We start from the raw sequence: 19967 nt of genomic DNA on the forward strand, positions 1-19967 counted from the left end.
AAGGGAGACGCTTTGAATTTCTTATAAGCATATGAAATATCAGTCATAATGGGTACAAGACAGGTAGGTTGTTTTTTTTTAATTTAATACATAGCCTTCCACCTCAAGCTTATGAAAAGGTTGTATTACGGCAAATGTAGATATCCCACTACCTCTTTCATTCAAGCACAATAGTGCCATCCATTTACCCTGTTGCTTGATTGATATATGTGCTAATAAATTGGATCAGATCCAGTGGGCTGTTGAATCAGTATTGTTCTGCTCTGGAAGCACAAAGGAGACTTTTAAAGCCAGTTTAACCAGCTACCTAGAGGTTTCCCCCACCTAGTGAAGAAGGTGCAGCCATGGAGCTGCTACATCTGCCTGATTCCCAGCTGTCAGAACATATAAGGGCCTAGATTTCAGACATACAGAACAGATCTGAGGTTTTCCGTCTTGTGCCAGGGACCAGGGCTGGTGTCTGCTGATCCCAGGTTTAATGCCACCTTTGCTCTTGTGCTCCCCTCCCCAATATATACCACTACTGAAGCAGAATAGAGCATAGCCAATCCAGTGAATTTAGGCCATTATGTAAAGTATATGTTTCTGTCATAAACCAATTCACACAATCATATATATGTGTATTTATATAAAAAGAAAATCAGTTTTTTGTTGTTCATTTTTCAGAAAATAGCAATTTAATTGAAACCTACAAAAGCCAAGGAAATCCACAGATAAGGTGACTTTTACACTCCCTATTGCCCATTGACATTCCAGAGCTTTCCAAACATACATCAAATATGTAGATCTTGTATCAAAGCTAAAATTGGTAGAACTGCTTGCATTTTTTGCAGCTCATTTTACCACTAAGCTAGCACCAGTTGCCTCTCTGCAGTATGTAAATGTTCTCCCCTCCTTTTGCTCTCATTCTGGATGGAGCCTAGCCTTAGGTTCATGTGAAGTGAGGCCTTAGACCTGTTAGCCTGAGGTGAGAGACCATTTACAGCAAGAGCAGTGCTTGGGTGGGTCTGAGGGATAAGAAGCTAAAGTGCACATTAATTGCCTTTTCAGTAGGACTGGCTGGCAATCTCCTAGGCTATACTCTAGCCTACTCTGGACCACGGGAAGTGGACCAATCTCATTAGAGGAAAGTCAGGAGGAGCTGAGAGGTAAGAAAAGGAAAGCTTATTGGAAAGGAGATGGTGGAAAGGAAAGTGTGTACTGAAGAGTAAAAGAGATAGGAAAGGAAGAGGAGAAAAATAATTTAAGGGGGGGAGATAAAAAATAAAAAGGAGGAAGAGAAGTGTGAGAGATGGAAGAAAACAAAGAAATGGAAAGAGAACCAAGGAAGAAAGAAAATGTAAGAAAAGTTAGAAAATTTTAATACCCATTACATCTAATTCATCTAATTGTATTGTCCTGGAAGACAGGGCAAAGGTAAAAGGAGGGTGAAAACCACTTTAAACCCAAGGTGGGAGACACCATGCTGACTATGTTCCCATCCTTAAATCTGAATTTCCTTGCTTTTGTGGTTGTTGTACATTATTGTGGGGTCAGGAGTGGTGAGGAGGGGTTTGACTTAGAGATATGTGGTTAAATGGACATAAAACTAACATAAAAGAATCATCTAAAGAATGTCTTAATATAATTCTATTCAAATAGCAATAAATATGTATATCATGAATACAATAATGTAAATAATTTCAATTTTAGTCAGATTTATTCCATTTCAGTTAGTTTTGAAAAACTATTTTTAAAGCATTATATGGTTTTACCATTTCTTTTTCATAGGCAGCAATATAAACAATTGGCTTTTGACTCGTCGGATATTTTTGGTGGATACTTTAAGTGGACAAGAGAATGACTTGGAAAACCAACCAAGAATAATTCGAGTTGCTAGCAAAATAACAATAAGGTGAATAAATGCATAATGTAGGTTGTGTACACAGGATGAAGATGACCTTATGAAATGCAGTTGCACTGTTTCTGCCAAGCCTACAGACTGCATCACTAGAACAAAGGCCTGTATCAATGTATGTTCATGCTACTTTTCTCATTGCATAGATAGAAGGAAATAGCCAAAATTTCTGTAGGATAGTTTGAGGGCTCTCTCTCATCAAAGTGAGACTGTGCAAAACTGGACTTAGAGGTCCTGAAGTTACTCTGGTTCTCATCCACCATTTAAAATTCAGGTCCGGATTCTGCAGTCTGTTAAGTCCATTTTGCACCATGTAAACTGTGCACAAAGTGAACTTAAAATGGCAGGAGATGGCCAGTGGAAAATTCCTTCTGTATAGGAAAATGCAGATTCAAGGGAGTCTCAGGCTGACAGCTTGGCTTCTGGATTGCTGAGGTCATTAGACTTAGTGTTCTGCTGAAGTCTAAAAGATCCTGTTGGAAAACAGGAAGCCTTTGACCTGCCAAACCTAGTCAGTAGAGTGGAAGAGATTCTCCATGTGGACAGTCCAAGCCATAGTAGATTCAAGAGAGTCAAATGCTTTTATCATAGACTGTATGTGTATTACTTTGAAACAGTCAAAACAGTCTTGAGCTTTTAGGGTCCACTTGGATATTTTATCTTTCCAACTTATGGTAGACAGAATGACAACCTGCAGAAGCCAAATTTCTGAAAGGCTTGTTCCATTTACTTCCTCTGGTGCAACGAACCACTTCTGCCTTGGGATGTGGATCATAAGATTCTTGCAATGCTCCTGAGCATCTCTTTGAACCCTTGTCAATCTATTCTCTCTACCAGCTGTCTGTGAAGACACTGTTTTTTAAAGCCTAACATCAGTGCAGAGAATCAGAGATATAAGCCTGAGTACTGATTCACTATGTTTCATAAGGAAAAAGTGTTCCTGGGCCCTCCCCCTAAATTCCTGTGTAAAGTCATTTCTGATTTCCACCTCAGACAGGCTTCTAACCTGTCAATGGTGTTTATATCTTTTTCTCCCAAGCCATAGTTGCATTGATGAAGGTCATATTCCAATATTTTAGATGTTCAGAGGGACTTAAATTTGTTATCTATATTGAGCCAAACCTCTCTCTGGGTTCCCCAGATTTTTGTGGCATGTGAAGGTAGGACCCAGGAGTTAGTCCATCTCAGCTCAAAGGCTGTCAGTTAGACCCATAGACTTTAAGGTCAGAATGGACAAATATGATAATCTATTCTGACCTCCTGCACAACACAGGCCATAGAACCTCACCCACCCACTCCTGTAATAAACCCCTAACCTATGATGGACTTATTGAAGTCCTCAAATCATGGTTTAAATACTTCAAGGTACAGAGAATCCACCAGCAAGTGACCCATGCCCCATACAACAGAGAAAGGTGATTAAACTCCCAGGGCCTCTGCCAATCTGCCCTGAGGGAAAATTCTTTCCCGACCCCAAATATGGCAATCAGCTATACCTTGAGCATGTGGGCAAGACTCACCGGCCAGACACCCAAGAAAGAATTCTCTATAGTAAGTAAGAACCCATCTCATCACAGGTCATTGGCATATTTACCACTAGTAGTCAAAGATCAGTTAATTGCCAAATTAGGCTGTCCCATCATACCATCCCCTCCATAAATGTATCAAGCTCAGTTTTGAAGCCAGCTAGGTTTTTGCCCCCACTACTCCCCTTGGAAGGCTATTCCAGAACTTCACTCCTCTGATGCTTAGAAACCCTCATCTAATTTCAAGTCTAAACTTCCTGATGGCCAGTTTATATCCGTTTGTTCTTGTGTCCACATTGGTGCTGAACTTAAATAAATCCTCTCCCTGCCTGGTATTTATCTCTCTGATGTATTTATAGAAGGCAATCATATCTCCCCTCAACCTCCTTTTGGTTGGCTAAACAAGCCAAGCTCTTTGAGTCTCCTCTCATAAGGCCTGTTTTCCATTCCCCAGATCATCCTAGCAACCCTTCTCTGCACCTGTTCCACTTTGAATTAATCTTTCTTAAACAGGGGGGACCAGAACTGCACGCAATATTCCCCAGATGAGGTCTCACCAGCGCCTAGTATAATGGTACTAACACCTCCCTATCTCTACTGGAAATACCTCATCTGATGCATCCTAGGACCGCATTGGCTTTTTTCACGCCACATCACATTGGCGGCTCATAGTCATCCTGTGATCAACCAATACATCCAGGTCCTTCTCCTCCTCTGTCACTTCCAACTGATGTGTCCCCAGCTTATGGCAGAAATTCTTGTTATTAGTCCTTGCACTTTCCACTATTAAACTTCATCCTATTTCTATTACTCCAGTTTACAAGGTCATCCAGTTCTTCTTGTATGATATCCCAGTCCTTTTCTGCATTGGCAATACCTCCTAACTTTGTGTCATCTGCAAACTTCATTAGCACATTCCCACTTTTTTTGCCAAGGTCAGTAATAAAAAGGTTAAATAAGATTGATCCCAAGACTGATCTCCAAGAAACTCCCAATAGTAACTTCCCTCCAGCCTGACAGTTCACCTGTCAGTATGACATGTTGTCATCTCCCTTTAATCATTTCCTTATTCACCTTTCAATTTTCATTTTAATCCCCATCTTTTCCAATGGAACTAATAATTCCACATGTGGAACCATATCAAATGCCTTACTGAAATCAGGTAAATTAGATTAACTGCATTCTCTTTGTCTAAAAAATGTTATCATCTCAAAAAAGGAGATCAAGTTGGTCTGGCAGATGGATCAGTCTATGCATAATTGCTACAAGCTGGCAGTCATTCAACTAGCTGTGCATACTAGAAGACATAAGGACAGTCATATGGGGTCAGACCAATGGTCCATATAGCCCAGTGTTCTGTCTTCTGAGAGTGGCCATTGCCAGGTGCTTCAGAGGGAATGAACAGAACAGGGCAATTTTGACTGTTGTCCAATCCAGCTTCTGGCAATTGGAGATGTAGGGACACCTCTAGCATGGGGCTGCATCTCCATTAGTCATTGATGGAACTCTCTTCCATGAACTTACCTAATTCTTTTCTGAACCCGGTTATACTTTTGGCCTTCAGAACATCCGATGACAATGAGTTCCACAGGTTGACAGCACTGTGTGAAGAAGTACTTCCTTTTGTTTATTTTAAAACTGCTGCTGATTAAATTCATGGGGTTACCCTTAGTTTTTATGGTATGTGAAGGGGTAAATAACACTTCCCTATTCACTTTCTCCATACCATTCATGATTTTATACACTTCTATTAAATCTCCCCTTGGTTGTCTCTTTTCTAAGATGAACAATTCCAGTCTTTTTAATCTCTCCTGAATGGAAGCTGTTTCATTCCCCTAACATTTAAGTAGATCTAAAGCAGCCTCTATTAAATATATGTGCATTGTATCTTATCAATTAAATATGGAAGTGTGCTGCTTGGAGATGTATAGGTTCTTTTGCCACATTTTGCCTCCAGCTCTCATGCCCAGTCTGAAAGGGTAGTCATGCAGTTGCTTTTAACTACAGAGTTTGGACCATCTCTTGGAGGATCACTAGTGCTTGTTAATCTGTTAAGAGTGGCGCAAGTTTTGAAAGAAAGGAAAAATGATTACTTATCGTAGTAATTGTGAGTCTCTGAGATGATTGCCCATATGGAATCAACACTTCCTCCCATAACTTCTCCACTTCTTCAGAGTCTCCTGAATTAATGGAAGACACTGAAAGGCCATGTAGAGTTACTCCTGCTTGTGTACTCTCAGAACTCTAAGAGGCAGGAAGGGGCAAATGGCTTTCTAGAAGATTCCCAGACTGTGGTAAGAGCATATCCCTATGAAAAATCATCTTTGAGAATCAGTTACTATGGTAAATTTCTTTGGTAGAGAGGATGAAAGTGCACCTTTGTATTCCAGTCACTTTTTAAATTGCCATATATTGTTGTATTTCTAAATCCAATTTTATTGATCAGATATTTTATTAATATTTAGTATTTTAGTTTCCAATCAGTTTGTGTTTTCCAGCTAAAAATATATTCTGTTTGTATTTCTGCAGTATTCGTCTTGTTCCCAATACTCAGAGAGGAATTATCTATCCCCCTCTGATTACCATTGCCTACACAGATGTTCTTGTCCAAAACCCAGATACCCAGAGTGTGATGGTGAGTTCTTCTCTGTTGTTGTCTGACAATTATTTTGTGCTGACCATTCTCTCATAGTTACATTTGAGTTAGCACTTTACAAATTTAAAGATGAAATCAGCAGAATTTCTACATTTATTCAATATTAAGATTGCAGATATCAATAGAATATAATACATTTTTAAAACAAAGCAGTTGCAAATGATTTCTGCTTCCACGTCCCTTATTTGAACCTCCTATATATTAAAAAGCAAGTAATCTAAGGTTGTGTATTTGTTTTATAGTGGTATAGCATGCCAAAATACAAAGAAAAAAATAGAAACCAATGTGTGTATGAAGAATTGCAGCAACAACAACAAAAAAGGCAACTCTTTTGTGAAGTAAATGCACTGAATATAATATTTTGATCAAGAAATAGCATATTTTTTCTTTAAAGTCCATGCATTAACAGCAGGCAAATATGGCATGGGTGTTCTGGCTTAACTAAATTCAAGTATTGGTAACAAATCAAAAATACTACAGTGCAAGTGTCTTTTCCTTTGATATTATGTTTCTTGCAATAGATCACTAAGCATTAAAGAATGGAAAAAATTCAGATTTCATGTAGTAGAATAGCTGTTCTACAGAGAATAAATATTCACAAAGTGCTAGTATCAAAATATCCTTTCATTCTTACTTTTTTACTTACTTACTTTACTAAACAACTCAGGCCTCTGATACTGATAGGCTTTTGGTTGGAAGCATTTGGTGCTGGAAGTGTTCACTGAGCTGAATGTCAGAGCTGCTCAGGCTGGATGGCATGAGGTAAAAGGAGGTTGGAGACAGCAGATGTAGAAAAATGAGAGAGAATACTTTTTTTTTCTTGTCTAAAACAATGCCTCCAATCAGACAAGAAAACTGCCTTTAGAAAAGCCATTTAGAAGCGCAGGAGCAGGGTGGGCCAAATCATCTGATACCAGAAAGTAGGGAAAGTTGGTTTTTTTTTTTTTGTTTTTTTTAAACCAAAATGTGGGGGCCTGGTGCACCTACAGTTTTGTCCCCTACTCTGTCAGTTGTGATGGGACACTCTCCCATTTAGACAAATTGGACACGAGACCTACTTAACAAAATCACTTCTGAAAGTATATCCTACCTTTTATGAACTCTTGACTTCCTGCAACTAACTATTTTTAGTATCCAATCCCGTTTAAGTGACCATGTTGGTTCTCCCAGCAACAGCCACACATGTTTTCAGAAACCAAGGCAACAGCCACTATCCTCAGTCTTTTATTGAATTGAATGTACTATCCTCTTCCACATTCTTCTAGACTTTAGATCTTCCAAAAGTCTCAAAGCTCAAAACATAGAGAGACTCAGTCAGAAATCCCAGGACTAAGATTTATTATCTCCTTTACATATTCTTTTGACCTCAGTCATTTTTTTTTTTAGGGCAGATGTACAATCTGGGAAGAGCAATTTTAGATCCTTTAATGTTTTTGGTTTCCTTTATGTTGGTGGAAAATCATACGTGACTGAGCAAACTAATTATTTAGAGCTTGCTTTTTTTCCCCTTACATCAGTGTAACTCGGTTTACTTCAGTGAAGTTACCCTTGATTCATGTTTATGAAGGAGCAATATCAAGCACTCAGTAATTTCTCTGGGGAGTGGGAAGGATGGACACCATTATGAGGATGACTGGAACACTGGTTGTAACATCTGAATGAAGTTAGTTTGATAAATGTATTTATTTACTTTTTGTATCTTAATGTTTAGGTTTCCTTCTCAGTTAATTATGAAATGAACCAGTCAGAGGCTCAAATTCAGACAAATGTAAGTTATGCCCCCCTTAATCTGTCAGCATATTTATTTGCTAACTTTTATATAAAAAAGAACAAATCTACAAACATTTGTTTTCATTCTCTTTAGATTGCATTGGGTGTGCTTGGTGGGCTGGCAGTTTTATGGTCACTTCTGAAAACTGCTGGCTGGAAGAGGCGTATAGGGAGCCCTATAATTGACTTGCAGGTATGAAAACAAGTTGTAATGGAAACCACTTTTCAACTATAGTATTAGCTACCAAATGAACTATATAACTTATATTATGTATATAATACATGCATATATAAAATGATGTTTCTGTTTTAGAGCTATATGTAATAAATACACTTCTATAATTACAGACAGTTTTGAAGTTTTTGCTGTTTTATGCTGGAGACCTGGCCAATGTTTTCTTTATCATCACAGTGGGAATAGGGCTTTACTGGCTTATTTTCTTCAAAGTAAGTATAATTTTCAGATTTGTGATACAGATATTAATTTCTGAGTAAATACATTGTATTCATATTTTTACACACACCTTTATTTTCCTTCTTTGCCATTTCTGGTCAGACTGTCAAGGCAAGTTATATACATAATACTCTGTGTTTTGTGCCTAACCTTTGTGCTTCCCTCTTCCCCTCCCATTAGGTTTCATAGTGCTTGCAGTGTATTCAATAAAGTTAGTCAAAATCTTTTAAAAATTCAAAATTATTACATGAGAAATTTCAACAAAATTTATTCCAAAAAACGTTCACTGTTTTTCAGCCAGCTCTGGAATTTAGTGTGATACTGCATATGCAGTCTATATTATTTAATTGTACCCTTTAACTTACAGGCACAGCAGTTTGTCTCAGTTCTTTTACCACTTCCATCTCAAGAAGAGGATTTTGTTACATATGTAGGATGTGCTTTTGCTCTAAAGGTAGATATTTAGCTCTAATGGCAATCATCACATTTTAATACATGCCTCTGTTGCTTTTCATTATGCCTGTTTCCAAATATCGTGAATATTGCATTTTATTATTTTATAGAAGAAAGAATTGTTTTAAGTTTATCCTTTTGGGCAAAATCATTTTTCCATAAAAATTGATTTTTTCCCCTGTCTTTTGAAGGAAAACAGATGAATATGAAAGACTTCCTATGGGTGATTATTCACTAAGAGTGCCAGGTGAAGAAGGACCTGTAAAATAATAGTCAAAACTGTATCAGAAACCAAAATATTTAATTCTGAAGTGAAGACTAAATATCACTATATCAAATTGTGGCCAAAAGGTTCCTAACTACCAAGTACAATTTGTTAAACTCTCCATTTGTAGAGTGGCAACTTATTTGTAGGATTCAGAATTTACTTTCCCCTACATGGGGAAATTATTTCAATTATGTTGGATACTGTTTTGTACTAAAAATAGTAATATGCCCTATTGTACCATCAGGAAAAAACTTTTCTTCTCTAGAAAGATGACTGGAACAAGTCACTTTTTGTCATGCATTTTACATTGCTTACATTTTTTTGATAATGATAATGCTAGACATTGCACATATCACCATTGTGCCAGTTAAGTATGAGGTGCCATAGATGAGCTGTACTCATGATTTACAATAATATGTAACTCTTCACAATTTCAAATGCTTACAAACTAATTTATGATGTCACCAGAACTTCATAATGAAGTTGCAACCTCATGTACAGTTGGGAGTATTATTCATGGTTTTGTTACATTTAATGATGAATACCTGTTTGTAATGTCTTTATCTTTTCCTAAATGCTACTGCAGGTTGATTTTTATTTACATTTCATTGTATGGTTTTCTTAGGCTCTGCAATTTTTGCATTTGCTAGTTTCTCAACTTACTACAGATATTTTCTTTATTGACTGGGAGCGACCGAAAGGCAAAGTCCTTAAAGCTGTTGAAGGTAACTGAAAGCATACTTGTTTGTATAACTTTGCTTAAATTCAGACATTACTTTCTCAAAGAACAACATTTTGAAAGCTTTACTGTGTGTATTCTTTCTAGGTGAAGGTGGCATAAAAAGTGCTGCTGCACCTGTGAGCATATGGAGGTCATATTTTATAGCGAATGAATGGAATGAAATTCAGACTGTGAGGAAGATAAATCCACTCTTTCAAGTGCTTGCAGTTCTTTTCTTTTTAGAGGTATTTTTTAAATCAAATTTTGATATAATATCAGGGCCAGCTTTTGATGTTTGCAATCCGTACAGCAATGGGAGGCGACCTTCAAAGATTTACTTGGAAAAGATGACTTAGTGGAAGAAACCAGTGTTTTGGTATGGACCATTGCATACCTACTGCTTTATGTGCCATTGCTAAAGTCCATTATGTAAATCAAAAAACCCTACTGTTATGGCATGTCTACACAGAACAGCGGCTGGTACACGTTAGAGGAATGTGATTTCTAAAGGTCACCCATGTGTTGTGCACAAACTGTCCAAATTAGACCCTGCTTTCCCAGACCCTGTTTTATATTAACTTTTATTACTTACTGAAACTCTCAAGAAGAGGAAATTAGAATGAAAATAACAGATTCTTTTGATTATGCTGTTGATTTCTGTATTATGTATAGGTGCCTGATTTAAAAATAAGCTTTTTCTCTAATCTCTCTTCAGGTTGTTGGATTTTCAAACCTGGCATTAATGGATTCTTCTTCCAGTCTTACAAGAAGCAGTGAGGGTTACATAGCTCCTTGGAGCCGCATTCTGAGGTTTGGTGTGTCTACTGTCCTCTGGCTAGTCATTGCCATGTTACAGGTATAGCTCTGTCATACGTAACTCTGAATCATCATTATGGCCCTAGCTAGCCAAAATCACTTAACTTTAAGAACATCAGTAATTTGCCTTTTAGCAAAGCCTTACGTTCTGCTTCAGTACTTTGCTGAATCAGGACCTATAGCTTATTTAGCATGTCATCATTTTAAAATTTTGTCAAAGTCACAAGGGATCTCATTGCTTACACAAGATCGTGCCTTGCAGTCACCATCTTGAATTCCCTATATGAGAAGAATTCCTTAACTGCTTTATTTTATTTTTAAATAGGCTTGGAGTGTCTTCAAATTTTAAACCAACCTTCTAAAAGGAATTAGAAAGTGCAGTGAGATTTCACTGCGCCCAATGTGAAGCTGACAATTCCTGCAGTTTGTCATTTGTGACAACTACGTTGTAAGATAGCAGTTCATAATTAAGAAAAGATAGTCAAAGCTGATGAACTAATAAATAAAAATCTGGTTTGTTTCAGATCATATTCTTTGCTGTATTTTATGAGAGATTTGTAGAAGATAAAATAAGGCAATTTGTTGATTTATGCTCTGTGAGCAACGTAAGTACTTCTTGATTTCATCCCTGCAATTGCTTTTTTTAAAAATGGATTAATACATTAGAGAATATGAAGAAGTTCCATTTTTTTTAGCTTTAAATATAATGTTGTAATAGAATCATAGAGTTGGAAGGGACCTCAGGAGGTCATCTAGTCCAACCCCCTGCTCAAAGCAGGACTAACCTCAGTTAAATAATCCCAGCGAGGGTTTTGTCAAGCCGCAGCTTAAAAATCTCTAAAGACAAAGATTCCCCCACCTCTCTAGGTAACCCATTCCAGTGCTTCACCACCCTCCTAGTGAAAAACTTTTTCCTAATGTCCAACCTAGACCTCCCCCCCTGCAACTTGAGACCATTGCTCCTTGTTCTGTCGTCTGCCACCACTGAGAACAGCCTAGCTCCATCCTCCCTGGAACCCCCTTTCAGGTAGTTAAAAGCTGCTATCAAATTCCCCCTCATTCTTCTCTTCTGCAGGCTAAACAAGCCTAGTTCCCTCAGCCTCTCCTCATACGTCTTGTGCTCCAGCCCCCTAATCATTTTTGTTCCCCTCCGCTGGACTCTCTCCAACGTCTCCACATCCTTTTTGTAGTGGGGGGCCCAAAACTGGACACAATAATCCAAATGCAGCCTCACCAATGCCGAATAGAGGGGAATAATCACTTCCTGTGATCTGCTGGCAATGCTCCTATTAATGCAGCCCAATATGCTATTAGCCTTCTTGGCAACCAGGGCACACTGCTGACTCATATCCAGCTTTTTATCCACTGTAACCCCCAGGTCCTTTTCTGCAGAACTGCTACCTAGCTCGTCGATCCCCAGTCTGTAGCTGTGCATCGGATTCTTCCGTCCTAAGTGCAGGACTCTGCACTTGTCCATGTTGAACCTCATCAGATTTCTTTTGGCCCAATCCTCCAGTTTGTTTAGGTCCTTCTGTATCCTATTCCTACCTTCCAGGGTATCTACCACTCCTCCCAGCTTAGTGTCTTCTGCAAACTTGCTGAGGGTGCAATCTACCCCATCTTCCAGATCATTAATGAAGATGTTGAACAAAACCGGCCCCTGGACCGACCCCTGGGCACTCCACTTGTGACCGGCTGCCAGCTAGACATGGAGCCATTGATCACTACTCGTTGAGCCCTATGCTCTAGCCAGTTCTCAATCCATTTTATAGTCCATTCTTCCAACCCATACTTTTTTAACTTGCTGATAAGAATACTGTGAGAGACAGTATCAAAAGCTTTGCTAAAGTCAAGGTATATCACGTCCACCGCTTTCCCCATATCCACAGAGCTAGTCATTTCTTCATAGAAAGCAATCAGGTTGGTCAGGCATGACTTTCCCTTTGTGAATCCATGTTGACTGTTCCTGATCACCTTCCTCTCTTCCAAGTGCCTTAAAATGGATTTCTTGAGGACCTGCTCCATGATTTTTCCAGGGATTGAGGTAAGGCTGACCGGTCTGTAGTTCCCCAGCTCTTCCTCCCTTTCTTAAAGATGGGCACTATATTTGCTTTTTTCCAGTCATCAGGGACCTCCCTCAATTGCCACGAGCTTTCAAAGATAATAGCCAATGGCTCTGAAATCATATCAGCCAACTCCCTCAGCACCCTCAGATGCATTGCATCTGGCCCCATGGACTTGTGTATGTCCAATTTTTCTAAATAGTCTTGAACCTGTTCCTTCAGCACTGAGGGATGTTCACCTCCTTCCCATTCTGTGCTGCCCAGTGCAGCAGTCTGGGAGCTGACCTTGTCTGTGGAGACAGAGGCAAAAAAGGCATTGAGTACCTCAGCTTTCTCCATATCCTCTGTCACTAGATTGCCTCCCCCATTCTGTAAGGGGCCCACACTTTCCCTAATCTTCCTCTTGTTGGTAACATACCTGTAGAAACCCTTCTTGTTCCCCTTCACGTCCCTTGCTAGCTGCAACTCTAATTGTGCTTTGGCCTTCCTGATTTCATTCCTGCACATTCGAGCAGTATTTTTATAATCCTCCCTAGTCATCTGACCAAGCTTCCACTTCTTGTAAGCTTCTTTTTTGTGTTTAAGTTCACCAAAGACTTCTTTGTTAAGCCAAGCTGGACGCCTACCATATTTGCTATTCTTTCTGCACATCAGGATGGTTTGTTCCTGTGCCCTCAATAAGGTTTCTTTAAAATACAGCCAGTTCTCTTGGATTCCTTTCCCCCTCATATTAGCCTCCCAGGGGATCCTGCCCATCAGCTCCCTGAGAGAGTCAAAGTCAGCTTTTCTGAAGTCCATGGTCCGTATCCTGCTGTTCTCCTTTCTTCCTTTTGTCAGGATCCTGAACTCGACCATCTCATGGTCACTGCTGCCTAGGTTGCCACCCACTTCTATTTCCCCTACCAAATCTTGTCTGTTTGTGAGCAGCAGGTCAAGAGAAGCATGACCCCTAGTTGGTTGCTCCACCACTTGTACCAGGAAGTTGTCTGCAACACTCTCCAAAAACTTCCTGGATTGTCTGTGCTCTGCTGTATTGCTCTTCCAGCAGATGTCCGGGTGATTGAAGTCCCCCATGAGAATCAGGTCTTGTGAACTAGCTCATATTCAAAGCTAATGTTTTTTACCATCATGTGTATCCTCAGCAAGCTTTTGTTTTTTGCTATGGTCTACAAGAAGGCTTCAAATTGCCTGTAATAGAGATTAGGTTCTAAAGAGTAAACTATCATAAACATCATACAGGGTATTATGCATGTGACTCCGTGTAGGCATATAACTAATTCTCCATGTTTTTATTTGAGAATGAAGCAATAACAAATCAGGATAGAAGGAAGACATACAGTCCATTTATTGTAGGCCTTTCTATTTGTTTGTTTCTACTTGCTATCTTTGATTGTCCATTGATTCTTTGAGTGCTTGTTCATGTCAATTCCAAGTAAGTGTGTGCATGCTGCATGCACAGTCCGCCAGAAATTTTTCCCACAGAGTACCCGTAGGGTTGGCTGTGGAGCCTCCTGGAGTCGCATCTCCATAGCTCTCTATATAGGGCTCTGCCAATCCTCCCCTCCTCTGTTCCTTCTTGCCATCCATGAGGGCCGCTGGAACAACCAGTTTCTCTTGCTTTGCAAGTAATTCCCCCTCTATTGTTCTCTCTGTTAAGTACCTGTAAATAGTTAAATTAGTTAAGATGTAGTTGTTGTTAGTGTAGATTAGGATAGTACTCCTGATTTAGCGGGCAGTTCCAGTTCTTCCCTCTCTGTCCCAGGGTTGGGGCATGCCTGACTTCAAGCCATGCGGGTCCTGCAAGAAGCATATGCCCAGAGACGACCTGCACTCATCCTGCCTTAAGTGCCTGGGAGAGTCGCACCTGAGGGAGTGTTGTAAAATTTGTCAGAGTTTCTGTCCAAGCACCCAGAAGGAAAGGAACCAAAGACTGAAATTCCTAATGATGGAAGAGGCTCTTCTTCCTACAGACGCTTCAGTGGAGCAAGGTCCCAGCACATCCGCCTCAGTGCTGAGTGCCTCAGCATCGATGAGAGAGGGGCTGAATAGAAAGGACTCTCTGCTAAGAAGCCGTGGCACCGCCATACCTCCCCAGCACCAAAGGCCCCGGCACATGGGGCACAGCAGCACCGATCCCATTCCCCAGTGCCGCACAAGAAGAAGAGGTCAGAGAGGGGGCGCTTACCGACAGCAAGATTGTTGGAAAGAGAAGTGAGCAAAGTGCAACCCGTGCCAGGCCACTTAAGCCCTGGTTTAAGCCACAAAGCACGGCACCATTGACTCTGGCCCTGTGAAGGAGTTTGTCGAGTCCAGCGTCCAAGGCGTCTCTGCAGTGGAAGATACTGGAGGAGGATTTGCAACTCCCCTCCACTCCTGAGACTTTGTGGCAGCAAGGGAGATGATAGAAGAAACAGCGCCATAAGCCCACCCCAGGCGAAAGTGGGTGCAAGCCCTGGCACTGAAGACGACCTCGGTACCGTCCACGGGCAAACCAGTTCTGATGGCCAGGTCCTGCTCCCCTCAGCACTTCTCCCTAGCACTGTCTGGCACCACGCCACTGTGGTTCCCACACAGGAGAGGCTCTCCTTGGACTCTGAGGCAGAGTCTGTTACATCTAGGAGATGCTGGTACTGGAGCAGGCAGAGGGCGGAGGGGCCTCCCCTCCCTTTGAGGCAGTGGCCACGCCAATGGCAGATGCCACTGCACTGGCCATTTTGGATCTCGTGGGTGTACCACCAGGCCCAAGGGTCCCAGTCGGGCAAGTCATATTCCTTTGTATTGGAATCCAGACCTCGACCTTCCCATTCGACGAGTGCCCCACCAGATGCCGGAGACATCTCGGACCTGGGCACCGAGTTGAACGAGCCCCGGGAGTCCAGCACTGCGGGGAGTGAGACGGCACCACGTGACCCAGCTGGTGCCGAGGGGCAGGAATCTTCAGTGCCTGTGAGAAAGTCCTCTTCCTCGTTCCCTGACAAGGCAGTGATGGGAGCTACCCTGGCTTCCATCTCGGACGACAGCAGGGCACAGCAGGTCCCAGATTACATCGGATCAGTGGGTCTTGCGCATGGTAAAATTGGGATACTCGCTCCAGTTTTCTTCCCTGCCTCCTTCCCACCCTCCATCCCCGTCCCTCTTTAGGGACCCCTCTCACGAGCATCTGCTTCTTCAAGAAGTGCAGTTGCTTCTAAGGTTAGGGGCAGTAGAAGAGGTCTCGCGGGATCTGAGGGGAAAGGGGCTTTATTCCTGTTACTTTCTAATTCCAAAGGCCAAAGTGGGGCTTTGTCCTGTTCTGGACCTGTGAAACCTCAACAGATTCGTGAAGAAGGTGAGGTTCCTCATGGTCTCCCTGGCCTCCATCATTCCCTCCTTGGATCCAGGAGACTGGTATGCCGCCCTCGACTTGAAGGACATTTACTTTCATGTGGCCTTTGTGCCAAAACACAGGAGGGTTCTCCGCTTTGTAGTCGATCAGATGCATCTACAGTTCACAGTCCTGCCCTTCGGTCTGTTGGCGGCACCCCGGGTGCTCACCGAATGCCTCTCAGTGGTTGTGGCCTTCTTGAGGAGGCAGAAGATTCGGGTGTTTCCCTATCTCAAGGGAAGAAGTCAAGGGGCACACCAGAGCACAGGTGGAGTCGCACCTTGTGGTGATAAGGGCCGCCTTCAACAGGCTGTGTCTTTTGATCAACGAGCAAAAATCGACACGGTTCCCACGCAGAGAATAGAATTCAATGGAGCAGTGCTGGACTCGGGAAAGGCCAAGGCGTCCCTTCCCCAAGCTCAGTTCCTGGCCCTTGACTTGAAAAGGTATTCCCTCACCACAGCTTGGAACTGCTTAAAACTGCTGGGGCATATGGCGGCGTGCACTGATGGGTCCAGCACGCAAGGCTATGACTGAGCCTATTGCAGCCCTGGCTAGCCACAGTGTATCGCCCAACACACAACACCATAGACAAGATGGTGTCTCTGCCCCCCGAGATTCTAGCATCTCTAAACTGGTGGTGCCAGCTCCAACGGGTATGTGCTGGACTGCCCTTCCTTAAGGGCTGTACGTCTGGCATGCCACACCTTTCAGGACCACCTAAGTGACACGGTTGTATCAGTCCTGACGGACAATACAACAGCGATGTTTTATATAAACAAATAGGGCGGCGCTCGCTCCTCTCCCCTGTGCCAGGAAGCCCTCAATCTGTGGGAATGCTGCATCACTCGTTTGATTCACCTTGTGGCATCATACCTACCAGGGTGCCAGAACGCATTGGCAGACAACCTCAGCAAGTCCTTCTTCACTCACGAGTGGTCGATTCGACCGGACGTGCTGACCAATGTTTTTTGAAGGTGAGGTTTCCCCAGGTGGACCTATTCACCACAGAGCTCAACAAGAAGTGCAGGAAGTTTTGTTCTTTTCAGAAGCACAGCCCAGGGTCCATTGCAGATGCCTCTCTCATCCCATGAATGGGCCAGCTGTTCTGTACCTTTCCCCTGACCTCTGTCATCCACAGGGTGCTGGTGAAGGTCCAGCAGGAAAGGGCCATGGTAATTCTAATAGCCCGGCTTGGCCCCATCAGCACTGGCTTACTACACTACTCTATCTTTCAGTGGAAACGCCAATCACTCTGCCTCTTCTTCCAGATTTCAAGGCACTGCACCTCACAGTGTGGAACCTCCGTGGTTGAACCCTAGGGAAGTAGTATGTTCAGAGCAGGTCGGGTAGGTCCTCCTTGGTAGTAGGAAACCCTCCACTAGGGCTACCTACCTAGCAAAGTGGAAGCAGTTTTCAATTTGGGCAGCAACAAAAGGTATCTCACCTCCGAAGGTGCCAATTCCGGCAATATTAGACTATTTGCTCCACCTGAGGCAGCAGGGCTTATCGTGGTCTTCGGTTAAGCTCCATTTGGCAGCCATTTTGGCATTCCATTTCGCTAACCCCATGGTTAAACAGTTCTTGAAAGGGTTGGACAGACTGTACCCGCCAAGATGAGTGCCGATGGCCCAATGGAACTTCAGTCTTGTCCTCTTAAGGCTAACGGGCCCTCCGTTTGAGCCCCTTGTGTCCTGTTCACTTCTCGACTTGTCCTGGAAGGTGGCCTTTCTGGTAGCCATAACATTGGCCAGAAGGGTATCCGAGCTCAGAGCGCTGACTTCGGAGCCTCCCTACATGGTTTTCTTCAAGGATAAGGTCCAGCTTTGCCCTCATCCAGTTTTTCTACCAAAGGCGGTCTCTCATTTCCATGCAAATAAGGACATTTTTCTCCTGGTTTTCTTCCCGAAGCCGCACACTAATAGTAGAGAGTGTAAGCTGCACTCTCTTGATGTCAGAAGGGCTTTAGCCTTCTACATTGAAGGACCAAACCATTCAGGAAGACGTCTCAGCTGTTTGTAGTGGTAGCTGACAGAATGAAGGGGAAGCCAGTTTTGTTTCAACGCATCTCATCTTGGAACACTTCATGTTTCAGGGAGTGTTACGACCTGGCGAAAGTGCCCACACTGGTGATAATGGCCCACTCCACAAGGGCTCAAGCATCTTCTGAAGCATTCCTGGCGCAGGTACCAATTCAGGATATTTGCAAGATGGCAACATGGTCCTTGATTCACACCTTCACAACACACTATGCTATTACTCAGCAGGCCAGGAATTATGCCGCTTTCAGAAGAGCAGTTCTGCAGTCTGCGGGAGTTTGAGTTCCAACCCCTTCTCCTGTGGTATGGCTTGGGAGTCACCTACTTGGAATCGATATGAGCAAGCACTTGAAGGAGAAAATAACCTTCCGTAACTGTTCTTCTTCGAGGTGTATTGCTCATGTCCATTCCAAAATCTGCCCACCTACCACACTGTCCGAATTAACTGGCAAGAAGGAACAGAGGAAGGGAGGGTCAGCAGAGACCTATATAGAGCACGACTCCAGGGGGCTCCACAGCCAACCCTATGGGAAAATTTTCCTGTGGACTGTGCACGCGGTGCACACACACCTACTTGGAATGGACATGAGCAACACATCTTGAAGAACAACAGTTACGGAAGGTTAGTAACTGTTTTTTTCCTTTACTCGTATTTAAATACCCCTTACTGATGTCATCTTTCTCTTGTATCTCCACTTATTGATTGCCATCTGGATCCACCCCAGATTTCCTCCAGTTTAAACCCCCCACCCTTGAGACTTTGTAGCTATCCTCTTTTCAACCAAGGTAGAATACAACAAGAACCAGTCAATACAGCTCATTTATTTGACCAGAAAAAGTGTTTTTTAATATCATTCAACATTTTTTATGTTTGAGCCCTCCTGGGCTAAACCTACCACTTCCACTACCACTGGATTTTGTTAGCCTATGGAGTTTGAGACCTGAACCCAGTTCTGTTTTGTAAGTTAGGCTGGAGAGCGCTAAATTCAATTTTACTGCATGGAGGTGATCCAGATAGCTTTAAGATGCCATTTTTAGTGTGACAGACAAATGATGTTTCTTATTGACTAAATTTCTGTTATATATCTTGCTAAGAGTTGAACTGAAACCATTGAACTTATTTATTCTACTTCACTGAATGCCTTTTGAATTTTTTTATAAGGATAAAAACTAGAGTTTTTGTTCAGAGTCCTTGACTTAGATTTTCTACTCAGGAGAACAGCTAGTAACATTTGCTGTTAATAATCTGAACTGTAGGGCTGGCAAATAGGGTTTTGTAGCCCTAGGCAAATGTAATTGTATGTATTGTACATAAATAGTTAAACGTTTTTCTGACACATATATTTTGGTACTTTAGGAGATTACCTATTTTATCCTGACTCCGTTGGTAACTATTAGTATCTTTTTAGTTTTGTATCCATGTTTTAAATAAACTATTTTTTTTCCTTCTCCATCTTTTAGATTTCAATATTTCTCTTGTCACACAGATGCTTTGGGTATTATATCCATGGTCGGTCTGTGCATGGTCATGCAGATACCAATATGGAAGAAATGAATATGAACCTAAAGAGAGAAGCGGTATGCAAAGGAAATACAAATATATATCTTTTTGTAACTGAATGTAGAAAATTTTATGCATAACAGATGTATGCCGTATTGCACTCCGAGTTTGTTCTCTCCTTCTGGAGAGAAGAAAGAATTGTAAGACTTGGTTCTGGAATAACAATTGCTTATTAGCTCTTCTGCTTCAAGGACTGATTCCCTGGATTATAGAAAGTCCTGGTTTTCTAAAATAAATGAATTTTTTTCATGTAGTTAGATACTATTGTTTTGATACTGCAGCCTCTTTTAGACTCATAGCCCTCTGTAAAGAAGTATCTACTAAGAGACTTTCATAAAGAGGCAAATCTGAAAAACACTTATACAGAAAACAGTTCGCT

At 41.9% G+C, this 19967-nt stretch overlaps 1 protein-coding gene across 2 annotated transcripts in view; it reads left to right on the top strand.

Annotated features, from left to right (window-relative positions):
• TMEM67 (transmembrane protein 67) overlaps positions 1–19967 on the top strand; it is a 59328-nt gene that overhangs the window by 29157 nt on the left and 10204 nt on the right. For both annotated transcript variants that reach the window (XR_010917681.1, XM_067536433.1), the window contains 11 exons: positions 1771–1894; positions 5953–6058; positions 7791–7847; positions 7944–8042; positions 8198–8296; positions 8671–8757; positions 9650–9749; positions 9851–9990; positions 10461–10601; positions 11086–11166; positions 19489–19605. Coding sequence is in view for 1 of the 2 variants with exons in the window: in XM_067536433.1 (XP_067392534.1) it covers positions 1771–1894; positions 5953–6058; positions 7791–7847; positions 7944–8042; positions 8198–8296; positions 8671–8757; positions 9650–9749; positions 9851–9990; positions 10461–10601; positions 11086–11166; positions 19489–19605 (1151 nt within the window). In the remaining variant the exon portion in view is untranslated. The remainder of the gene's footprint in view (positions 1–1770; positions 1895–5952; positions 6059–7790; positions 7848–7943; positions 8043–8197; positions 8297–8670; positions 8758–9649; positions 9750–9850; positions 9991–10460; positions 10602–11085; positions 11167–19488; positions 19606–19967) is intronic.

Source organism: Emydura macquarii, unplaced genomic scaffold (assembly GCF_026122565.2).
Source record: "Emydura macquarii macquarii isolate MOO-44397 ecotype Brisbane River unplaced genomic scaffold, CSIRO-AGI_Emac_v2 contig_383, whole genome shotgun sequence".
Taxonomy (NCBI): domain Eukaryota; kingdom Metazoa; phylum Chordata; order Testudines; family Chelidae; genus Emydura; species Emydura macquarii.